At 41.6% G+C, this 25,298-nt stretch overlaps 2 protein-coding genes across 2 annotated transcripts in view; one reads left to right on the top strand and one right to left on the bottom strand.

Annotated features, from left to right (window-relative positions):
- The window catches only part of LOC306914963 (transmembrane protein 150A-like), a 22,461-nt gene extending 5,767 nt beyond the window's left edge, over positions 1 to 16,694 (bottom strand). Inside the window, exons 1-7 of the mRNA XM_079492205.1 lie at positions 16,489 to 16,694; positions 16,049 to 16,129; positions 15,499 to 15,620; positions 10,928 to 10,975; positions 8,566 to 8,652; positions 5,554 to 5,621; positions 985 to 1,112 (exon numbers count right to left, since the gene is read on the bottom strand). Of these exons, the coding sequence (XP_079348331.1) occupies positions 985 to 1,112; positions 5,554 to 5,621; positions 8,566 to 8,652; positions 10,928 to 10,975; positions 15,499 to 15,563 (396 nt within the window). The 5' untranslated portion in view covers positions 15,564 to 15,620; positions 16,049 to 16,129; positions 16,489 to 16,694. The remainder of the gene's footprint in view (positions 1 to 984; positions 1,113 to 5,553; positions 5,622 to 8,565; positions 8,653 to 10,927; positions 10,976 to 15,498; positions 15,621 to 16,048; positions 16,130 to 16,488) is intronic.
- An 877-nt stretch (positions 16,695 to 17,571) lies between these two features.
- On the top strand, positions 17,572 to 23,564 carry dydc2 (DPY30 domain containing 2). The gene is made up of 10 exons (XM_079492204.1): positions 17,572 to 17,613; positions 17,747 to 17,902; positions 18,547 to 18,744; positions 19,718 to 19,861; positions 20,192 to 20,368; positions 20,546 to 20,716; positions 21,409 to 21,612; positions 21,854 to 22,009; positions 22,511 to 22,621; positions 23,488 to 23,564. The coding sequence occupies exons 2-10, from the start codon at positions 17,756 to 17,758 to the stop codon at positions 23,500 to 23,502; spliced, it is 1,323 nt and encodes a 440-aa protein (XP_079348330.1). The 5' UTR covers positions 17,572 to 17,613; positions 17,747 to 17,755; the 3' UTR covers positions 23,503 to 23,564.
- The last annotated feature ends 1,734 nt before the right edge of the window (positions 23,565 to 25,298 follow it).

The following is a 25,298-nucleotide window of genomic DNA, read 5'->3' as shown; positions in this document are numbered from 1 at the left end:
GCTTTTTTTTCCTGCCCTCTAACATTCTTCCACTCAGAGATTATGATTTAATGACGACATCTCTGCATTGTACCAAATTTGAAACTGCTGTAAATCCTCTAATAGCATGGGGGGTGGCGTTAAAAAAGCACATATAAACGGGCCTTCCAATACAAGCGTCCTCTTGTTTTGTTTTTGAGTGGTGCAAACCACTCCAACAACTGGCTTTGTACCCGTGTACCCGTGTTTGTTCGTACCAAAAAAACGAGCATGGTTGCTATGGTTAGCAACCAAAAAAACGAGCATGGTTGCTATGGTTAGTATGTGACGTCACTGACATCACAGATGTTTTCCAACAACCAGCTTTGTCTGTATCCGTGTTTGTGTGTACCTGTACGTGGGGCCCAAAATAATGAGCATGGTTACTATGGTCACTGACATTACGTCAGACCACAGCTGATCAGGCTATATAAGACCTTGCACCACTCAGTTCACACGGGTGTGATTTTTTGTTTGTTAAGTGGGCGATTAAGGCTGTTGATACGAAGATGTAGGCTATAGAAATTGACATTTGATACAGAGCCGTATTGCGAGTATCCATTATGTTACTGCACGTGCGTCCAGGGAAGCCACATGCTGCTGTTTACATTCCGTGCATTACTGCCTGCGACAAAGCAGGAAGGCACGTGCAGGGGGGGTGGGGGGGGGGGGGGGGTCTTGAGCCACTGCCCTTTTGACTCAAAGTGCCCCTTTTCCCCCAAAAAATAGCAGGCTGTAAAACAAAAGGGCCACAGATGATCTATATATTTTAATGTTTACATTGTAATGAGAACCTATTGCTTATTTTACTGTCCAATGACATTGGCCATGTTATTGTGGAACATCTTGCTCCATTACAGGCGGGAGGGTGCAGTTGAAAATGGCAACTTCAGGGTGAGGAGGATACTCAGTGTACATAATAGCCACACATGCAGCATTAAATGAAAGCCTCCCTGTCTGTCTTACCTGGAAGTTTCCCACCATGAGGAGTCCTGCAGCACAGATCCAGGCCATGGAGAGGCCTGCCGTGTTCAGAACACAGTTCTGGTGCTTCTCTATGACGTGGGCATAGCGCAGCAAGCCAATCAGCATCACTGGATCGACAGGTGAAAGGAGAGAGAAAGAGAGAGAAAGAGAGAATGCAATATTCTGTCAATCGTTTGCTACATCGTCAAGCACATTGGCCATCCTCAATGTGTATATAAATATTCGGCGGTTCCCATTGTCACCAATTACTGTTACGGATGAATGAATCACTCAGTCAGTAACATGTACACCAAAAAGGACATACTCAACATCAACATCAAACTGCAGTGAGATCAGCGGTCCTCATCCCCATTTACTCCCTTGCTTGAAACCCCCAGTATAGGAGGTTTTTATGACAGAAAAGCATGGCTGGTGCAAAAACGTGGCAGGATGACGTTGCAGAGAACTGATATTGAGAAGTGACTGTTTACCAAACAGGCGCATCAAACTTTGGAGCAGCTTCTCCAAACACTTCCAAGAGCAGCATGCCATTCTCCCACAACTCTTAAAGTGATGCACAAGCTGTTCACATCTAGCGAGAATCCGTGTTCTAGTGTTCACATTGTCAATAGAGCAAAAAAAAGGAACGATGGCCAATTTGGGACTCACTACAGGTCTACTTTGTGGTCCAGAGGCCGTATCTACAATAAGGCGAGGGCAGGCGTCCGCCTGTCCAAATCCATTTCTGGCCTGGCCAAAATCCATACAATGAGAAAAAAAGATGACAAAAACAAGACGTGAGAACTATTAATGGACAGCTGATTGGCCGTTGCGGTAGAGCGCGACCCTCAATCACCATTGGAATGTAAATGCAAGCCTTTCAGCCTTTGTATACTACTTGTCTGGCAGGTATATCTCTTTGAAAACCTTTAGTGCTACGATTGTGCGCGGGGAGACGACAATTAACACATCTTGCCTGTCCAAAATGTAATTCTTGCCTGCCCAAAATGTAATTCCTGGAAACGCCACTGTTGTGGTCTGCGGGGTTCCGACCATTATCATTCTTTTGGTCTCAGCTCGCGCCACACCTCAGAGTAAAACAAACTGTATCACAAGCGCTGTATAAACTAAGCATTGTTTGTGAGGGTGGGAAATAAGAGAGGGAGACCTTTGAAGTCACAGGGGACATTTCCAAGGATTCTCATGTGTGCACGCCTCAAACGCTTCAAGAAAGTACAACACACAAAATCACTTTTTGGAAACAAATATGGGGGCTTCATGTCTAGATTTCAGTAAATGTGACCTTGTACTTGCGTTGACATCTGACCTTTATCCCCGAATTAACAGCAGGTCAACCAGGAATTGATGACACCACTCCCTGTGTTTGCCACAATGCTCAGGGTCAAAACTATAAATTTCACATACTTTTCTTTAAGTTGCCAAATTACTTCCCAGTGATAAATGATGAGTACATGATAATGCCTGACAAATAGATAAACGTTTTAAAAGGATGGAATGAATAGATATTTCAAATTAACTATCTGTGTATTACACTATAAACATTGCCTGGATCTGTTTGAAATAATGTCTTGGTTGTTTGAACACACTCACTGGGTGTTAACAGCAAAGTTGTGAGGTAAGTGACGCACACAGAAAGCAACTCAAGAGATACAGGTTAACCCATTTTGACCTGAGATCAGATTCTAAAAATGTCTTCTACATCCTGACAGCTTTCTGAAAAAGCTATGTTTCTATGTCAGTCGTTCTTCGATTTTTCAAAAATAGCAGACCTACAAGCTCGTAGCGCGCCACTCGGTGGCGCGCTATGAGCTTGTAGATCTGCTATTTTTCAATAGCTAAAGCATAACATAATGCTAACACCAAAAGGGGTTCCTGCCCAGAGGTTTCCTCTGAAAACCTATAACTAACAGGTGTACCCTGGTGAGATGTACCGTACTCGGCCCTCACATGGAATGAATGACAAACAACAGATACATTGTGCACAGTAAGTGATACTTCAGAGTTCAGGCACACACTGCTAACCTCAATTCTGCAGTGGACAGTTCAATGTTTTAAAACACCACTAAATCACTTTGTCGCTCTGGATAAGAGTCTGATAAATGCATAAATTGTAAACCGTAACGACCTCTTCTTTTGTTTCAGTGTTTGTTGGGTGATTGTTGTACGTGATCGCCAGCTGTTCCATTCAACCCCAGTTCCTCTGAACCTCTACATGACAATGTCAGAAAGCACTGTTCAAACAAACTAAATGATCCATGGGGGGCATTAAGTGTACTGCACCATAATAGTACTGTTATGTAATTATCACTTTGATTAAACCTGTGTCTCTGACAACGGTAAGGAACACGTTTAAATGACAAAAGATTTGCAACCCTGATCGTACCATTTTGGGAATACATACAATTGAAAATGGCAGAATATGTGCAAAAGGTGAGGGTATAATAGAACCCATTTTCATACACATATACTCTATTCCAGGGGTGGGCAACTTTGACGATGGAGAGGGCCACTATATTTCCACACTCACTCCCTAGGGCCACTCACTCCCTAGGGCCATATTACTGTTGTCGCAAAAATAGCCGATCTACAAGCTCAAAACGCATCGCGCTGCGACGCGTTTTGAGCTTGTAGATCGGCTATTTTTTCCTATATTCGAATTGAAATCTTGAATTATTTTTTGCTATTTTTGAATTGGAATCCTGAAAATTAACATTTTTATGTAATTTCAAATGCCTTTAATTATACTTGTGTTGAGCAATGAGCTACTAATTTAGACTGAAGTAATTAAAGCAGGTCATGTTTGCATGTTGTGGAATTGTAACAGCTGAAACCAATATTATATCAGTATTCTGACATTAACCTGTGGGGGCCACATGTGGCCCCCGGGCCGCCAGTTGCCCACCCCTGCTCTATTCAATAGAGTATATGTGTATGAAAATGGGTTCTATAAATAGAGTCAAAATAGAGTCTATTGCATTGTTAAATGTCAATAGCCTAACCATAGGGCCATACCTAATGCATACATACATAATGCATACCATATTTATTTGTGCTGAAGAGTAAATTCCGGCAATGCTGAAAGAGTTTTGTAAAGTGAATTCTAAATAAATAAAAACCTAACCAACAGACCCTGGATCAACACAGCAGTTTTGTCGTTTTGGCACAAATGGACCTTTCCTGAGAGCCAGCAGGCTCTGCAGTAGTTACCCGTGTGGTCAGCCAGGCTGTTGCTTTTAGTTCATGGGAGGCACACATAAGGGTGCATTTAATCCATTGAGACCTGGAACGCATCCATGTCGCGTTTAAGGAAAAAAAAAGTTGAAAGGGGGCCCGGCGGTGGATTATGTGGATCACAGGGACCTGGCTGCAACCACTGCCACAGCTGGAAAAACAAGGCTGAAGTCTTAAATGCACACATTCAACCAGGAACAGCACCAGACATGGCGATGGCACCGTCCGTAGGACTAGGTGAATGTACTATAGAGCAGTGGTTCCCAAAGTGGGGGGGGTCCTTGAGGGAGTTCCAGGGGGTCCCCAGCTAAATGATAGTTATGAACCAAATGGACCCTTATGGGTCTGTAACTCTGAGAGTGTACAAATGGAACCAAATGGACCCTTATGGGTCTGTAACTCTGAGAGTGTACAAATGGAACCAAACGGCTCCATTTGGTTCCATTTGTACACTCTCAGAGTTAAATTACCTTTGATTTTACAATATACATTGGGGTCCCAGTGATAGAAATGCCATTAACCCATTTTGGGCGGGAACCCCTTTTGGTGTTAGCATTATGTTATGCTTTAGCTATAGAAAAATAGCAGATCTACAAGCTTGTAGGTCTGCTATTTTTGAAAAATCGAAGAACGACTGACATAGAAACATAGCTTTTTCATAAAACTGTCAGGATGTAGAAGACATTTTTAGAATCTGATCTCAGGTCAAAATGGGTTAAATGGGGGGCCGTAGGCTAATTCAGGTCAAACCGGGGGCCCTTGAAATTAAAATGGTTGAAAATCACTGATAGAGACGCAAAACTTTTATGGGGGTCCTTGGCATATATTTTGAAATGGGGGGTCTGCAGGCTAATGAGCATCATTTTGGGGGTCCTTGACATGAAAAAGTTTGGGAACCATTGATATACAGTAGAGCACAATGTCTAGCGGTAGCATTTATGCACCCACAAATTATGCTGCATTCAAGACAACTTGGATCTCCTTTTTACAACTACAACAATCCAACCCACGAGAATGTTACAATCTGGAAAAACTAAAACATGGATGCCTGCAGGAATCCATACAGATGATACAAACACAAACACATGCATAATTAAAGATGCATTCACATGTGCTGAAACGTAAACAAAGACTTTTATAATGATCCAGCCATTGATCACAATGGCTTTCTACAATGGTAGTCGTGCTCAGGGCTGGGAAAATTGGAGCTCTGAAATGATACCAGAAATTCCAAACTATAAGTTTGAGGACTTGCCACCTGTGCTGCATACGTTGGGTTAATACGAATGTAGCCATTTCTGGCATATGTGTACTTACCTATAAAGGATCCAGTACTGCATATGAGGCTGAAAAAGCAACTCTCGGGGGGCAGTGTTCCACACTTACTGCAATGGAAACAAGAGAGAAGGGAATAGAAAATCATAAAATCAGTGTGTAATGTGGAACATCTTGATGGCTTAATGGCCTTAGGGGAATACGGAATAAGCCATATTATTATTTGATCAGTGGTCTCCCAGTGGTACTGTACTGGCAGAGGATGTGGGGCACATTTGCGCTTATACTACCCTATTCCCTTAGGTGGAAAAGGGGCCTGATATAGGTGGATATTGTAACAGTATAATTGCAGAGAAGAAGAGATAGGTGTGCTCTCCAGCTCCCGCTACTGCTAATATATACTTTGTCATACAGCCTTGTTAAGATGTTGCTCAACAGAAAAACCCCAAAAATGTCTCCACTTTATACAATATAAGATAGCAGAAATGCCTTAAAATAAGTTTCATGGAAAGACAACAGTTAGTTCTTGTGGCACTAAATAAAGTCCAGGAAATGTTTCCCTGGGGAGGAGTTTGGCAGGGACGCCACCTTAAACAGATGAGTGCTGGGAACCTTCTCTTGAGAAAGGCCAATGAAAACGTGACCACTCAGCTGGATCTCAAATGCAAACCATAACATGCATGAGCTATTTCTTTTTTTAAAGATTTGTTTTTGGCTTTTGTGCCTTTATTGATAGTTACAGAGAAGACAGACAGGAAAGAGGGAGAGAGAGAAAGGGAGAGACATGCAGCAAAGGTATTCATGAACGGGACTCGAACACGTGATACGCTGTCAGGCCAGAGCCTATATGTGGCATGCGCCTGGACCACTAGGCCAGCGGGCGCATGCAGGCATGAGCAATTCTAACCCATTTAGTGTATGATACAATGATTATTATGATGATTATTCCGACATCTCACAAGCTTGAGGTTAGAGTTAGGCTTAGTTAGAGTTAGGGACGTCGAAATAATGGGCTGTCGGATTTTGGACAGGCTGCCGTTCACGGTTTTGTAAACGTTTTTCACATTGAAGAAGGCATTTATTGTTTACATAACAGCCCCTCAGTGTGGTGACATGTCAAAGACATTTCAAGGATTCTCGAGAAACAAAACAAAGGCCCCTTTTCCTGTTGGGGTGAATGGGTCATATCCTCTCTCAGCAGGGCGGTCTACTAGTCAGGACAAGTGAAGTGTGGGCATATCTCACATTATCCATATTCACACTGTGGATGTTTTGCGCTTACTTCATATTCAGGGTATGGGAAGATAGTGTCCAGAGCAGGAATTCCATTAAGACCATGAAGGCCATGGCCGCCGTTTTCGCCCCTCAAATGATATGCCCTGCGGCCACAGCCTTTATACCCTGTGTGCAGCTGCCCCAGTGCCACATGGCTGATTTCACCGTTTTCTCCTCAGCCTCTTGTCAATATGATTTTAGACACCAGTGTATTTGTTGAGATTCTGAATTCTTAAATGAGAATGACAAGTGAAACACTGTGCACATAATAACCAAAGGTGCAGGGTTCAATTCTGAGTCTGGTATGAAGGACACATATGGTGTCCTCGACCGCCTGTGTGTGAATTGGTGAATGTAATGCACATTGATAAAGGTGCTATATAAATGCACCATTTACCCTCCAATCAAACTCATCTTGATGTGCCAGAAATCTGTGACTGGGTGAACTTCTCAAAGTCAAAAGAGAAGGCCAAGCCAAGAATAGCCAAGCAATTGTAGCTAAATGTTGTACAAATGATTACAAAATGACAGGGAAAAAGAACAGAATGCTGAAATAGACAGCACCAATATGGCACAGTGGAAAAAGAACAAACTACCGTGAGGTTTGTGCTGGCAGGCTTGTGTAAATTGTTTCAATATGTGAAAGATTTAGATAGCATGTACAGTACCAGGGCAGGAATTCCATAGCCACTGTGCCCCTACAGTGTGACCGGCTTTGTGAAATAAACTTTTTATTTGTGTATTTATTTCATATATTTATTTTTGAGTGATGCTAACCGCTACAACAACTGACTTTGTGTGTATGTTATGTCCAAAAATCAATTGCCATTGAAGTCTATGACATATCTACAGTATGATTTATCACAAATGTGGGCAAAGTTTCAGCCTGATCAAAGCCCCGTCGACATTGATCATAAAATAAAAGTGACATATTTCAAAACATATGTGAAAAACACATGCAGACAGAAAGACACATATATACAAACAGTCAGAGCCTCTTCTAGATGGATAAACTCGTTGCACATCGTAAAAATACAATTATTCCTTACCCTCGAATTCAACTCATTCTTTTTGTGGACTGAAAATCATTGTTTTATTCGATTGCCTTGCTGCCCTGGCAAAAAAGAACTGACAACACCAAAGGCCAAGCTACCTTGCCCCTAAATTGAGGAAATTCCAGGCTTAGTCGGGTCTGCTGGCAATTTCAAGAGAAATGGGAAATAGACAGGTCAAAATTACTTTTTGTCTGCGTGTGTATGCTCCCAAAATGCTTCATGTGTAACAGTTAATCACTGTATCCAACTTTCTAACCGACAGTTTGGTCCAAATGAAATCCATAATTTCATGGGATTTCCGCAATCAAGGTGGATGCAGCAAAATGTGAAAGCAATGGGGGAACGGCATGCGCTTTACATAGATGCACAGATTGTGGAGGAAACCATGCAAGGCAACAACCAGCACATAACTCTGGGGGAGCCCGGGATCAAACTGGGCCATCCAGCCACTCTACTGGCTATACCCCTGAGCCACTGCCGCCCCAGAAACTCTGAAACTCTGAAAACATTTTTACCATTCTTTTACCTCAGTAAGAGAAACTATTGTTCCCATTGCTTCAAGTAAAACCGTTAGGGTTAGGGTATAGGGTACAGTATAGTAACAATAAATGAAAGTAAAAATAAAAACATCAAAGTTAATTTACCTCTGAGTCAGTTAAAACACTGAGGAAACACTGTGTAGCACTGCAGTGGCATACTATGAAGTCTTAACTTTGACACAAACCTGATCAGCGGCACATTGTCCAGCGTACAGCATAATACAGGACCCCTCTGCAATGGAAGCTGCTCCTCACATGACTCATTATAATGCCTGTAAGGGAACACACACACACACACACACACACACACACACACACGCGTTGGAATGAGGTTTACGGGGACAAATTGGTTACTTTGAGCTCTACACAGACCATCTGGCACATTTAGTGTCCTCTCTGAAGTGCTACAAAACTCTCATGTTTACCCTCATTTGAGGCTACATTTTGACTCCCTACGCCTACGCACTAAATGCCTCCTCTGTATCGCAGCATGCATTTCTATAACAGAGTTCAGCCAAAGCAAACACACTCACTTAGTAAAACTCTGTTAATGTGTCAGCATTAGAATCCTGCACCTAACACATCATCATGGCTCTTATTTGACTTAAAGGACAGTAGTAAATTGACCTGAAATGTTTCTGGGTCATTTTGTATGTCTAATGATGTAATTAAACTCTGTCATACCTTTTCTGTTTCTGTTTATTTCTTTCTTTTTTAAGCTATAGTACTGTATCGGTATCATAACTATACTTTTTTATTTTCTATTATGAAGATGACAAAGATACCATTCTTCAGTACAGTTGAATAAATAACCATTGCTTTGAATTAGTATACATTATAACATCCTGACTGTGGCTGCAGAAATGGAACAGGGATGTGATGTGAGGTAAGGGAGGTCAAAATCAGAAAACTCTGCGCAGGTGTCTAAGTGATGGAGACAGCTCCTGATAAGAGTCCAACTGATAGCTCTGGCACACTGCATGTATTAGGAATTAGGGAGCCTCCTTTCTATGACATCGCCAAAACATTTGTATAAATTGTTTTGGCTTCTGCTTAGTGCTTACTTGGGTCTCTATTGGGGTGGGTCTGTGGATAGGAGGAGACTTGGATTGATGAGACTTGCAGGTGATTTTAATCCATGTTTACTTTTCACATACCAATTACCACATAAATCAATTCATTCCCTTACTGAATGTAGATGCTGCCCTTGCACGTTACTATTCCCCTCTCATTTAAACTGCACTCTGTTTGCATTCCTTCCTACTAGAACATCTCAATTTACAGTATTCCAAATCTCTATCCCTCCCTCCCTCGCACTCTTCCTCTCTCAGCTCGTTTCTCTCTTTGTCAGTTTGACATTGCTGCGTCCATCCATCCATGCCACTTTTCTTAATGCCTACTCCCCATCTTCAACCTCTCCCTCCAGTCACCCCCCCCCCCCCCCCCCCTCTCCTTTCCCTCTCACTTGTGCGGTGCCTCACTGTATTGACTGGGGAGCTGCCCAGGAAGTCTAGCGAGGGGCTGTGTTGTTGTAGGCTGAGAAAAGATGGACTATACCACTGCCACAATTTGCCTCTCTCCCTGAATCAGTGTTGAACAAACATACCGCCTGGGAAAAAGTTGTTTTTCTGCCTTTTGTCGAACCTTTGCTGTGTGGAGATGAATAATTCATTGTAATCAGTTAGTGGGTTTTTACATTTAAATCTTGCCTGTCCGCAGGACAGGCAAGATTTAAATCCTAGAATCCTAAATTATTTTGATGAGTTTAATCATGGCTGACAATCGCCCCATCAAACTGAGCAGATTTAATGTACCTGATTTATCTCTCAATTTACTTGATCAGTTTTAAGTTTCATGAATGACTCCCAATATTTAGATTAAGCAGTGTATGAAAATGTAAAAGATTGCTATGGTGTTTAACTGATGATGGTGATTCACTGATTATGTTTCTCATATTCCCAGTTCAATTTGTATTCATTAATATAGTTAAGGTCCCTTCTTAGAGCCAGAAATTAATGAAGGCACTGCAAATATGGAAAACAGACTTCTTGGGAGTTTGGTTCACTGTTAGAAAAGGAACTTTTGGTGTAAATAAATATACATCCAGTCAGTCTCCTATACATCCAGTCAGTCTCCTATACATCCAGTCAGTCTCCTATACATCCAGTCAGTCTCCTATACATCCAGTCAGTCTCCTATTCATTGACAGTACTCCATTAATGCACATTGTCTGAATGGCAGCAATGATTAGTCTTGGCTCTGATTTTTATATTGTCAGTAGTGAAAGCGGAAGTGGCCAGGCGTCAGAAGACCGTCACACAGCATAAAACATTATAAGAACTAGAACAAGTGCCCCTCGTTCTGACACATTTGGGGCAGAGGTGGTTGGCATCAAGGGAGTGTGTGTGCAGAGTTTGGCATCGGCCGGGACAACAGTGCCGGAGATTAGCTGTACACGGACGGACGGACGGACGGACACACGGACGGACATTTATATATAAAAAATTAACAATATTACAATACTGACAGAAAGCATAGAATACATACCAGTTATTCACAGGGCAGACATGTTGGTTGTATAGGGCCATGGCATATCTGACAAGATAACAGAACAGAATCATTAATTGAAGAGCTTAACAGTTAACAGTTGTCTCACTTGCGAGATAGAATCACAGGTGACAATTTGATGTGTATAACTATGGTATAGCACATTCCACATTGTAGTTACACCCACCATATTTATTTAGTGTTGTGTGCTCAACAAAACATTGTTATAATATACTAAGCTGCAAGGCAGGTTATGCAGGTAGAGGGAATCCTGTTTCAGTCACTGATCAAGGGTCTGTTTGAATTCTGAAAGCATTTGTCACTTGAGGTTTTCACGAGGGCAGTTAATGTGATTGATCCCAGGCCAGGCTCTGTGTGGCAGTCTTCCACATCCCACATACGAGTCAGTTTCAGTTACCTTGTATAGCTCATACACTACAGTACATATTCTGAAAAGACACACAGGCTGTATTTTAGCTGCCTCTTCCTCTTTCCCTCACGGCTAAATCTGTCATTAGCTAAACTCATCATCTAAACTTAGTCCGCTGGCAGAGTGTGATTGCAACCGTATGCTCCACCTAGGAGTATAGAATAAGTCAAGTAAGTCATGAAGCAGTTGAAGGTGCACTCCAGGATTTAATGGACGGCTTCACCCATTTTCAACCTGTCTTCATATAATTGGTCCTCACTAATTCTCATGATATTAATATGGTACCATTTTTGTCTTGCCCCTCTGTTTGAACTACGGAAAACTTCTACAATACAATGCATGTCTGAAAGTGGCCCAGATTATAGCATAATTGTACCATATTTTAATATCATAAGTAATAGTGACTACCAATTCTATAAAGATAGGTTGAATATGAAATGGGTGAAGTCGTCCTTTAATAAATAAAATGTTATTTTAAACAATCTTTATGGTAGAGTTGCAGTATGTCAATAAAATATAGCTAGCAGATCTACAGTGGTCGGTGCTTGGAGCCAGGTGATACTCTTCCATTGAGAAATGTAATCCCTGGTGTTGAAGAATAGACTGCCTGATGCTCATAAGCCCAATATCTCTGCAGGCCAGGGATTCACTCATAGTTGAGCATTAGATGTTTGGTTTAATTGTAACCCAAACTATCTTCACAAGACCCAATCACAGATTGATAAAGACAAACAATGCGCTGATGTTGGTCAATGTACAAAAGCTGGACCTTCAAACATGTGACAGTGTAACATACTATTGATCACCGGTGTTGATTGATAATGCGGAACCATTCAGGTCAAGTCTATTGATTTTTTATTTCATGTGAACAAAAATAGGTTGTGTTTTCACTTCTGTGAACAGACATGCCTCTGAAAACCAATCAAATCTATTCAGGGTTGGCTATGCGACATGTTGGTGACTAGAGTTAAAATGCAACTATTGAGCAATTTTACAGTATTTGAGGATGTTTGAGGACAGATAGATTACCAACAGTAATAATCTATATGTAAAATCTACTATACTCCACTTTAACACGTCACTGTTACCCAAGTCCCAAGACAACCCCTTCCATTTATTTCCTCTCAGTCAGTGGCCATTTAAGGAAAGCTTCACTGGGTAGCCAAGCTATATATTCTACAGGTATGCCTGTCGGGCACATAATAACAGGTATTGAGGCATGTGCAGCCATAACAAATTGTCAACTGGGGGATTTTAGCCCATGTCTTGTGTGAAAATAATGATGTCTAGTGGCCACTTCCCAAAGGTTTGGATTATTCTTTAGTGTTGAGAAGTATCAGACAGTGTCACCCGTCACCTCAGTCACACAATGGGACATGAGAGTGAAAAAGAATAGGGTGGAAGGGGGAGGAGACTAGAGGAAAGAATTGGTTAAAAGAGAAAGAGAGATGCAGCCAAGCATACAGGAACCAGGTGAAAGGAATGGAGTAAAAAAACAAATGGGTCAAAGTGGAAAGAACTGCCCCTGCAAATCAGGAAGCTCCCAGCTCATTGCAGAAATGCCCCCACAAATCTACGTATAGGCTGAGGCTGAAGCGATTATAATGTCATATTTTTGAGTGGTGCAACCACTCCAAGGAACAGCAATGTCCGTGACGTTCAACTATGTTTGTGTGTGACGTTAATGAGCACCAGTACCAATGAGTACCAAAGGTGGCGCTGTTGTGCCAGAAACAGAGAGAGAGAGATAGTGCTGCACTGTTGCCTGCTAATGAGAGAGAGAGAGAGATAGAGAGGGGGGGATTTGCACCACTCAGTTCACACAGGTGTGATTTTTAACTACATACTAGCTTCCCTATTCTGGGCTGAACATTCTGCAAAAATAGCAGATCTACACAACACTTACATATTTTCGGCTAAGAGATTTGGTGTAGAGGGAAAAGTAGACCCCTGGCCTGGGGGACACTGGTCAATGATGAGAAATCAACCCGTCCCTAACCCTTCACCACCCCGGTCTGAATAAGACGTAAAAGCAAAATGGCCATTGTGTGACTGTGAATATGGTCAATGGACTGATTGGATTTGACATCCCAATAGATTCCAAGAATGCCTGTTTTCTCAGCTCAAAGGGGAAGAGGGGGTTTATGTAAACAGTCTCTCACTCAGTAGTCAGTACGTTTCCAGGTGAGCAGATGACACTCCTATATTCAGTGAGACAACCAGATGAGAGGAAAGCAGTTCAAACATGCATTATCCTCTCCAAGATAGATGAGGGAGAAAAACTGGAAAACTGGTCTTTGAACCAACACAACACACTGTAATCCTCTGCTGCTCTGAGCTTTAAATATTGACTGTGTAAAGTACAGTATGTCGTATAACAGCGAAATAATGTATCGTACTGCATTGTATTCACTTTTTGTCTTGTTTTTATTTCTGTCTGATTCTTAATCTTGTATTTACATTTTTCGTTCATCTCCTATTTTTCTGTGTGAAATTTGAAAAGGTAATCAACATTGAGTAAAAAAAAAAAGAATGTGTATCTAGTCTACAATGCATAATACTTTATGACACTGATACTACAGCATAAAAAAATCTCCCTCTTTTTTTCCCAAATAGTTTCATTATAGGAAAATGGAAAACGTTGCAATACTTGTAAAAGAGACACAGTCTCAATGTGTTTTTACTGGTTAAATAAGTAACTGTTGGAATAGGGACTTAACATTACTTTATTTCTGTTAGTTGAAGTCAGGTAAAAGTCAACTTAAAGGGTGCAGGTGTCTGTCTTTGGCCTTGAGGCTGTGCATTCCACCTGATCACAGGCATGCAGTCCTCTGGCCCAACACCAGCAAATCCCAGCTGGTGGGAGAGTAAACCATAAACTTGACTGTTGCTCTCTCCGTTCCTCTTCCCTTGTCTTATCTCATTATTATGATAGGCACATCCGCAATCTATCTTATTGCCTCCCCTTCATAGTAAATAAATATTCGTCTTTTTTTCACCTTTCCTATTTTGTGTGTCAGGCCCGGATTGGACATATTGGCATATGCAGGAGGGCTGGCCAGTCATGGTGCCAGGGCTGAGCCAAAACAATAAGAAAAAGTAATAAAAAAATGTCTTTGGGCCAGTGAAGACCACAAATGCCAGGGCCGATGTCCTGTCCCCTGCAGTCCGTGCCCGTGGGGTGTTCACATACAGCTTTACCTGCTGTCAGAGATATTTCTTGTAATACTGCAGTGTTAAAATATCCCCCCTATGAGTCAACCCACCACCTGCTGACCAACAGATGCTGTATTTCTCTTGCTCATTTCCACAATAAAAGCACTATCTCTATTTCAAGTTGTTGTAATGCTAACAAGCCAACGTTATTGCTTTGTGCTTGGAAGGAAATAGCTGTGTGAAACTGTGAATAAACATTCATAGCCACTGCTAGTTAGGAAAAGGAATTTTAGACTGTACTCCTGCACAACTTTACAGAATAGCAATACATTACTTGTTTCTCCTCAAAAGTATCAATGTGCACAGAATAGCATCTTCACTGTTAGAGGTTTATAGAGAGTAGAGACCATGAGAGACCAATGAGACCATCCTTTTAAATTATTGAATTATAGCCATGGTTAGTTTAGTTTAGTTCCTAAGCAAATGTCTGATTATACTTATTTGCGTGCCACTGTTACAGACCGAAGATAGTTGATCTACAAGCTCAGACAATGTGTTGCGCTGTGATTGCGTTGTAAGCTCGTAGATCGTCTATCAGGATTTAGGAGCAGTGGGCAGCCCCGGATACCAACTCAAGCAGACCTCATTCACACCTAAAAGACACGTCTTATCCGTGTCTTGTGTCTTGTCCGTGTTTAATGGCCACCCCAATGCATTTCCAATGGAAGTCACATGGTTTGACCAAACATTTTTGTTTGATGGCTGTGTTCTTGCCAGTTGCCACTAAGCCAAAATAAGCTGTGGTTGTCTTTTGGTGCAGGTTGCGTTTGGTGTGTTGTTTCATGTCAAAGAATGGACAGTACGTGGACACATTTAAAAAACGATATAATATTAATAATACATCGTTTTTGTAATACTGATTATCGGTTACTCTACAAAAGCAAAATGCATGCACAAAGAAATGGGCAACAATTATCATACTTACACAACCCATATTCCAGTAATGGTGACAATAGGAAGACTGGCAGGAAGGATCATCCACAGTGACATATTGATGATCTGTTTCTCCTCCTGGACACTACAAACAACTCCAGATGTTTTCTCCACCTTTACAAAAATATTAGTAAGACAAGTTAGACAAGTCATTCAGACTTCACAGAATAATGATAAATAAAGCACAGCCATATACCGATGACTTTCACAGTAGGAGAGCAGGGCATCTCAACACACTTGTTGCACTTCCCAGTTCCCACATTTTGTTACTGTAACATGTAGGCTACTATTTGGAAAATATTAATAAATATGTTGAAATATTGTAGAAAAATGTTAAATTGCAATGTGTTCATTGCAATGTCATAAATTCTGGCAGAATTTACTTTCTTGTGTCTGCAGCCAAGTAGCCTAATGTTGGTTTTATTTTGTTTATTTTTAGAGGCTAATTTACTTACCAACGTGTTATGGCTATAGACATTCAGTTTAGTTACTGTTAGTTTTTTTTATTTTTAAGTTTGATTAATATGAAGAATATTGTTCACCTCAAATAGTCACAGTAGATGGACTTCGGGAGAACAGCCAGTTGCGCATGTTAGCTGTTTGAGATAGCGCCCCCTGGTAGCCTGTTGGAGATATAACCAATGTTAACTCAGATGCTCCATTCTACCTTAGACAAATTAACAACTGGACAACATGATAAACGGTAGCCTAGCCATTGTATACGGACACATGCATACATATCTGTCTACATCTGCATTCAACATTCCAATAAGAATAAGATGATGCATGTTATGTCCAGGGCAAGCTGATAATGGATAAACCATATAGGCCTACTCATTCATACTTTATAAAACGCGTTAGATTCTCAGGTGAGAAATGTATTTATACAGAGAATCTAAATTAGGCTATAGATATTTAACTGGGTTGGACTTGGTACGACCTATCAAGGTAAATAACTTAAGTGGCACTGGCTATACTATACCTCTTAAAAAGTCTGAAACTCCGCTCTTCATCTCAGGTTCCCCCAACCCCGAGAAAATGTTTTCCTGAAGAAGTGATTTAAAGTCCAAGCTCTTTGACCAGTGGTCGGGCAAGTATTTTCATTGTAAGTTTACATCCTTGAGCAAATTCACACTGATTCTCGTTTCTTGAATTGTGGCTGTTTGAGATTGTAATTGTATATTCCCGTTTTTCATTCATGCCGTCTACCTCTCAGACCTGTTTGTTATGGCCCTACGTGGAGACGTCTTCTTACAGTATTATTTAAAGAAAAAAGAAAAAAGGGGAAAAAAGATAGCGTCTAGATCCCATTGCCCGGAGGGACGCTCACTCCGTGATTGGCTAGTTTGTTGTCAAGCAACAAACTATATGATCTCTTTAGGTTCATTACCTGAAAACGTAGCATATTGGTACATTTTGAATCAGCCTATATTTGATGTTACCTAATAAACAACTAATAAAATAACCTAAACCACTTTCCAAATAACCAACTAAACAATCCCATCGCGGCCTACTGTCCATTCGGCCTATGGGACATGGGCTACCTAAAGAGAGCCAGCTGTTGCGCTGTTGCACCAGCTCCTCCTCCTCGTTCGGTATTCCTTTAGTTGAAACAACTTGTGTGGTTCTCAAAGTGGGGGACTGGGGTCCTCGGGACCCCATGGCGCATTGAGCTATCTGTACAAGCCATGTTGTAATCGGGGGCATACCTGCCAAGTTGTGCCAACCTTCCTGCGTTTTGCAGGAGATTCCTTTAATTTGACCATTTCTCCTGCGTTTTGCAGGAGATTCCTTTAATTTGACCATTTCTCCTGCGCCAGCATTTCACCCTTTTTGCGTGGTCAACCTGGTCAAACCTTTCTCCCACTCACCATCAATATCAGAGTGGGAATGTCTCGCTTATCATATTCATAAGTTTGTGAGAACTTGTGACATTTCACAAAAAGATTGGTGTGTGTGTGTTTCTCGTGTGTGCGCGTGTGTGCGTGCATTTAATTTAAGGCGGAACTATTTATTCGTATGAGGGTAAGTGGAACCTTTAATGAACGTTACACCGACCGTTGTCATAGAAACACAACACATCAGGGCTAGGCGCTCAACGAAAGAGGTTTCTATTGCTGGTCATCTGTTTAGGTTCCTAACTTCCTATGCTTTGAGCTTGAGGACACTGTTTATATCTTTACAAGTGCTTGTAAAACTTTGCATTTCGCGTGTACGTGTGCTAAATTATTTGTATTCAGTTACAGAAGATGGACTCAGAGTACTTAAAAATGCATCTCGGGAAATGTCTCACTGAAGGACTTGCCGAGGTGGCCGAACTACGACCCAAAGACCCCGTTGAATATCTGGCTCATTGGATTCTCAGATACAATGAAAACACTGAATACCAGACCAAGGTACGCTGCTTTCTGTTCTCTTGCCACATGGGGGCAGCATTACACAAATAATAGTGGTTACTGGTTACAACGTTACACCACAAAAATATCACTATAGTGTAATCACATATTTTACTTAAGTAAAATTACCAATACTGCAATGTAGAAATGCAATGTAGTATTGGCATCAAAATGTGCTTAAAGTGTCAAACGTAGAAAGTTCAAATGTATAAAGATCTTTTGAAAATATCAAGCATTGTGAGCTTGTAGATCAGCTATTTTCAAATGGCTGAAATGTGGCTGAAGTATATGTTTTGTAATAATCAAAATCTACAAAGTAACTAGTAGTAACTAAAGTGTCAAAGAATTGTAGTAAAATAGAAGTAAAAGTACAGAAAAATTGACATACTCAAGTGAAGTACAAATACCCCAAAATTGTACTTTAGCACTTTCCACCACTGGAAAATAATGAATGGGAATGACCCATTATCACATAGTTAGTTTAATTCTGTAATTTGAATGAACCAATCAGCCAGCATCAACATCAATACTGTAACAACACATGTTTTAATTTATTTAAAAATCTTTAAAAAAACGATACAACGGAAAACACACCAGATCATCAGTAATGAAGTGTGCATTTTTTATGTTTTTTTGCGTTTCAGAAAAAGGCCAACTTGGCACTACTGGAGCAAGAACAAGTCAAAGCCAGAGAAGAGGCGTACTTGCACCAGCAGAAGCTGTACAACGAGGAGATGCAGCAGATGCAGATCAGAGAGGCCATGGATGCAGCCACAAAAGTAGAGACACAGATTTTAACTCCTCCTCCATCTTCTCCCAAATGTAAAAGTCCCGAAAATCAGGTAATGATTACTGCAGTGCAGTGCTGGGCAGACATGATTTGTAGAAAAAAAAGAGAGAAGGGAGAACATCTGTTACTGTTTGGCTAGAGTAAAAATCCCAAGTGCTCCTTGTTACAACTGGGTGACATTGATGCAGAAAGGATGAGACCATTATTCAGGCACTCTTGTGGAAAAGTCCAAAAGACTTATGTTTAATAGTCTGGCTAATACATAGCAAGAATAAAAAATACACCTCAGGGTGATGAAGGCATTGCTGCCACAACGTGTAGGTGTATTTTAGACTATTAACGTAAAGGCTTTTTAAAACATTTTTTATTTGTATTGTTTTGCACATTTATAGCTTTGTTTAAATTAACTCCACTAGTTTGGTGGCAGTGTAGTTTCGTTTAACAATATTCTGTATTGTTATTAACACATTCAAAGAGCCTGCAAGCACAGCAAATTTCAAGAGCTGAGATAGTTTAGGAAAATATATATGGTATAGGAAAATCTTCACAGAGCTGGGCTTTGTTCCCCAGGGCTAAATTACACCTTTCATTGTATGTTGAGCAAACATTGGATTTACTGCACACCTCGATAAATCAATACAAATCTGTCCAACAGTATGCTGCCCCATGACATTTATTGTGCAAAATAGTGTTGTTGTACTGTTGTGCAGATTTCACTTTTGATATATCAAGCTGGCTATTTATCCAGCACCCCAGTGCTGAGCTAGATATACATACTCTAAGTAACTGTACTTCTGTACAATCTGTAGCACCTTTCGCGAGCTGACATCAAAAAGTGCTTCACAGATTTAATAAAGCATGAACAATGTGTATGCATAGGGATGTAGTAGATCTTTAATGTAAGAAGGAGCCTGCCTGGAGAGGATGTTCAATCTGATGTAATTCATCTTGCCCACAAAGAAAGAATTCCTCACTTTAAAGCTTGTAGCCTTTCTTGAACTGCAATTTATTTAACATCATTCCAGACACACATGGGGTCTGAGGATACCACAGAGACGGGAGTTGCCAAGGAAGATGAGTCTCTGCGATCGGTGGAGCCAACCAGCTCTGATCCAGGAAACCAGAAAGAAATCCAGAACAAAGTCCAGGAAGATAATCCTGAGCAGGAGGTGACAAATATCAGCATAAATCCGAGCAATCTCTGTAATGAGCCTTTTAACCACAGGTGTTCGTGTTTGTACTAGTACTAGGCCCCCTCTTTTTCCCCTGTACACCAAATTGTGTTTGCCGACAATATCTATAAGCTCACAACGTGTCACATAGTGACAGGTGAGCTTGTAGATCTGCTATTATCTGCTATTTTCGCAGAATGTTCACCACACCAAACAATATAGGTTTTGCTTTTGTACTAGTGTATGTACAACAGTATGGTGTGGCACCGTGTGGGAATGGTAATCAAATGACAGATGTCCAATGCTTAAGGATGTGGTGTATTCTAGGTTAAAGTTGTGGACAATGCAACCGGGTCCACTGGGCTGGATCCAGCGGATATTGACAATGCCCCGTCTGAGGTCCTCAACACAGAAGTTAAAGAAGAAATGCCTGGTGAAAGAACAGAAGAGTCAAACACTGACCAAGAGATAGAAAAAGAGGCTGAATCTGATCAAGTTGAGAAGGTGATTAGGGTTTTTGGATTTGTACTACTTACCTTGCTATAATACTACAAATATTGCTAAACAAACCCCAGTATCCATCAAAGATTTGCAAGGAGACTAAACCATTTTAGAATACTGCAGAGAAAAGTTTAAGCATTGTACTGTAAATTAACCAATTTTATTTCATTCACTATTCAGCAGAAAACTGATAGTGGTGGCGATAGAGCTGAAACTGCTGAGCCTGAGCTTGCTGATCCCATAGTATTAACTTCCAGTCAAGATGCCGCTGATTCCAAGCCAATCGAGCGAGAGGAACAGCAAGAGAAACACAAAACACCGTCCCCCGACCCTCGAGACCAAGACATGAAGGTGATTCTGCCGAAACTGATTGATTGATTAAAAAGATTATTAAAAGTCTGTAGAATGGGTACAGTTCAATGAAAGTACAGGTCAATACAAATTAGGCTAAGAGGATAAAACCAGAAAAAAGCACTAAGACTTGTTTACATAAGGGTCCTCCATTTTCAATTCCTCAGAACATTTAAAGACATGCAGATATTTTTTGTGTAAAAATTACTCACGCCCTCAGTTAAATTAACACTCATCATTTCACTGAGTATATTATTCCCCTTTTGCTTATTAAGAAATACTGCACATGTTCACAATAGTACACTACTACAGTATGTTCTATCTATATCTATGGTAGTCGAATCCCACGGGTGCATGTGTTTGGTCCGACATACTAACAGTCCGACAGGCATTAGTCCGACACCCTACCCCAAACCCTAACCTAACCTCACAGGGAAGCCACAGGTTAGTTTTTTAACCGGCCACACATGTCGGGGGGCGGCGGACAACGGTGTTGTCAAACCAATGCCTGTAGGACTGTTAGTATGTCTAACCAACGTATGCACCCCCTTAATTTACACATCAATTTATTGAAGTGCAGCCACTTTCAGTCAGCTAACCATAATCATGCAACTCAGTTGCCAGGCAACTCAATTTGCCGTGACAGAAAGTCGAGGTCATATTGACCCATAACGTGTGTGATGTCTTACTAGATACCTGAAAGCGTTGAACCTGCTGCTTCCATCCCTGTGGACCACTCAACCTCTGGCCGAGAACGTGAAGGCCTCAAATCAGATGAGACTCACTCTGGGGAAGAGGAGACTGGAGAGACAGAGAGAAACACAGGCACATCAGTATCGGCCACACAGGATGTAGAGAAACCAAACTCCCCTCATCATCACCAGGAGCAAGAAAAAGTGATTATTTTAATATCGGGTGTGAGTGTGTGATCATGAGAATGATGCATTTAGCATGCAAAATTGTGCTTGAGTACTATGAGATGTGACATAGGGATGCAGTAGATCTTTAATGTAAGCAGGAGCCGGCCCTGCCTGGAGTTCAATCTGATGTCATTAATCTTTCCCACAAAGAAATAATTCCTCACTTTAATTAGCCTGTAGCTTTTCTTCAACTGCAACTTATCTAACATCATTCCAGACACACCACGAGGAGAACATGGGGTCTGATGAGACCACAAAGACAGGAGTTGCCAAGGAAGATGAGCCTCTGGAGCCAACCAGCTCTGATCCAGGAAACCAGAAAGAGGCGGAAGAAATCCAGAACAAAGTCCAGGAAGATAATCCTGAGCAGGAGGTGACAAATATCAGCATACATCTGAGCAATCTCTGTAATGAGCCTTTTAGCCACTTAAACCCCAGATAAAAGTTACTTGACTGGAGTCCCCCCCCCCCCCCCCCCCCACCCAGGGTACAAGTAGTAGCATTTCTTTCAACAGGAGGCATACCTGGTTAATCCTGCCAGTAGTGCCTGTCTCAAAGATTAAGCATGCATGTCTAAGTACAACGGCTTGTGCACACAGCAGCAGAATACTAATGCCTTGTTTATTCTCAGAGTCTCATTGTCAGCTTGAAAACACAGTTTTTTTTCCCCAAGCGAGGGACACTGTTAGTTATAAATCAGGCTTATAAGGAGACAGTAATGCAGGACACTGCAGCAGCTGACCGTGAAAAGTGGAAGCGCGGCTCTGTGAAGGCCTTATGTGCCATTAAGGCACGAAGTGGATAGGTAACAGGTAATGCAGGACTCATTGGATTCATGCTTAACCAAAAAGTACTTTGTTGACTGCATTCTCAGAAAGTAGACATGCCCCAGGCAAGCAGGGCCACTGATAATGCTCTAGCGGACCAGAATGAAACAGCCGAGGGACCACTGACGACTACTGACAAGGAGGAAGAAATGGAGGAGGTAGATGACCACAGTACTTCATACAGATGAACGAATCAGCTCTCACCTAGACCAGTGGTTCTCCACCTGCGGGTCAGGACCCCCAGGTGGGGGTCCCCAAAGGATTTTAGGGGGTCCGCAGATGATTTGCTTATAATGTGCAACATTGTTTTCACACTCGGCAGTAAACAAACCGACATGCAGTAGAAGTGCATACAGCTGGTTATCTGCACATTTCTAAAGTTACGATTTAAGGACCTTTAAGGCCTTTTTAATACCGCTATTGTACAATAAAAATACGACCATTACTGCATCAAAAGTAATGTAATCAACAAACTATACTATAAAAATGGTCAAACATTGGTAAAATTGTCAAATATTACCTAAGAAAGAAGACATTGGCCTGGGCCATGGCTCAATGGTCCAGGCACCTTGGCTGGCAACCCAGCCTGGCAGTGTGCCGCGGGCTCGACTCCCAATCCCAATGGCCCTTACTGCATGTCTTCCCCCCATCTCTCTCCCCATTTCCTGTCAGCCTACTGTCTGTCCCTCCATAAAAAGTATAAAATAAAGGTGAAAGCCACAAAAAAAAACATTTTAAGAAATAATATGAAAATAGCTGATCTACAATATAGATCAGCTATTTTCACAATTTGTTGAACCGAGGCAAACTAAATGTAATGCCTCAACTCTTACAATCCCAAGTAATTCCCTGTAGGGTGGGGGTCCCCACTCCCCAGTTCAAATATGCCTATTTTGGGGGTTGCACCCTGAAAAGGTTGAGAACCACTGAGCTAGACCCTGCACCAACTGTGAACAGTTGGAGAACACAATACTCATCATGATGAATGAATGACTTCTAACCAGCCCTTGTTTTGCTTTTCCAGAAAGAAGAAAATTAAGGTGTATGAAGATGCTATGCTTGTTTTGTACATAATTAAGAATCTATAATGTATAAGTAAGGTATTATCAGAAATAGTGATTTTCTTCCCACAACAAATAAAATGTGTATTAAATAAGTGTAGGCTATCTTTGATGCAAGAGCTGTAGTTTTTCAAGAGTGCATGCCTCCTCCAATTCTGGAATGACCGTCCTACATTATACAATGCACATTGTCTTGTAGGTCTATCTGGACTGGGGCAGCTAAATCATAACCTGACTCCGCCAGATGGGGCAGCAGAGAGTACACTGGGTTCCCCCCTCCTGCTCCCATCTGGGAACTCTCAGGCAGACTTGATGCCCGGCCACAAAACGGCCTGGCCAATCAGCAGCAGCTAGAAGCTAGAAGCTGCTGCTAGAAGCTGCTAGAAGCTGCTGCTGATTGGCTAGGCCGTTTTGTGGCCGGGCATCAAGTCTGCCTGAGAGTTCCCAGATGGGAGCAGGAGGGGGGAACCCAGTGTACTCTCTGCTGCCCCATCTGGCGGAGTCAGGTTAGCTAAATCAGGCACCTTCAAGAATTCTGTTGGGCCCAGGCGTGATTGTCAGATCTATATTTGTATGAATATGTTTGAAATGAATCAATAATGGACTTAATACAGTCTCCACTCTCCATGTCTCTCCAGCTCTTTATTAAACGGAAAATGCATTTTCAGGTCATGATAGCTATTTTGTCCAATCATCAGCATAGAGAACTCAGGCATGATACAGATTAAATGTGTGTGAAATTGGAAGTGATGATGACAGCAGACAAACTTGGAACTGGAACACTATAAAAATGAAGCTGATAAAATGGGTCATCTCTTTGGCTGAAAGTGTCACCTCATCAAAGAGCTGGAGAGACGGGATGATCTCTCCTGTTACTGAACAAAGAATAATCTATAGCCAGTGGTGGAAAGTAACTACATTTACTTACGGTAAGTATTGTACTATACTGCACTATACTTCTTTTTAAGTGGTGCAACCACTTCCTTAAATGACTATGTGTGTGGGTGGGTGGCTGGCTGGCTGGGTGCGTCTGAGCACGAAAACAGCATGGTTGTTTTTCACCACCTGTGCGCAACCTAACCTAACACACACACAAACACACATGCACATATTAACTGTATATATGGTGATTTGGGGTGTGCCAGTATAGTACAGTGACAGTATAGTACAGTACAGTAGAGGGACCCCCACACGGTAACTGTCATTTCTCAACCGTTTCGGACGCGGGGCGGCTCGCCGGAATCGGGCCGGCACCCTGGGTGCGTTCCTGTGGGTCTGGAACCCCCCCCCCCCCCCCCCCCCCCTACTACTCCACTACAATTATTTGAAAACTTTAGTTACTTTGTAGATTTGGGTTATTATTACAAAACCTACATTAACCACTTCAGCCTTATATAGATTTCGGCCATTTGAAAATAGCCGATCTACAAGCTCACAATGCTCAAAAGATTTTTATCCATTTGAAATTTTCAAACGAGACATTCTGCATAATGACTACTACTACTTTTGGTACATTAAGTACAATATGATGTTGATGCCAATACTTTTGTACTTTTACTCAAGTGCATTTTGAATTCTGGACTTTTACTTGTAACGGAGTAGTTCTACATTGCAGTATTGATACTTTTGCGCAAGTAAAACAGTTGAGTAGACTCTGGCAGCACTACTGTGGTATGAGTCCCTGAAAGAGGGCAAAGGGTAATGCTGTGTGTGTAATGCTTCATGTGACTTAAAGTTTCCAGTGATGGCGTCACTCTGATTGACCACAGCTGAG

This window comes from Electrona antarctica, assembly GCF_951216825.1.
Source record: "Electrona antarctica genome assembly, chromosome: 22".
NCBI classification, from domain to species: Eukaryota; Metazoa; Chordata; class Actinopteri; order Myctophiformes; family Myctophidae; genus Electrona; species Electrona antarctica.
The sequence above is the reverse complement of the archived record's forward strand: the minus strand, read 5'-3'. Positions and strand labels throughout refer to the sequence as shown.

What these genes read in the sequence shown, in the direction of transcription:
- dydc2 (XM_079492204.1), top strand. Translation starts at nt 17,756, where the DNA reads ATGGACTCAGAGTACTTAAAAATGCATCTCGGGAAATGTCTCACTGAA. An exon ending in GTAAAAGTCCCGAAAATCAG is followed by an intron (nt 18,745 to 19,717) that starts GTAATGATTACT and finishes ACATCATTCCAG; the next exon opens with ACACACATGGGGTCTGAGGA. An exon ending in ATCACCAGGAGCAAGAAAAA is followed by an intron (nt 21,613 to 21,853) that starts GTGATTATTTTA and finishes ACATCATTCCAG; the next exon opens with ACACACCACGAGGAGAACAT.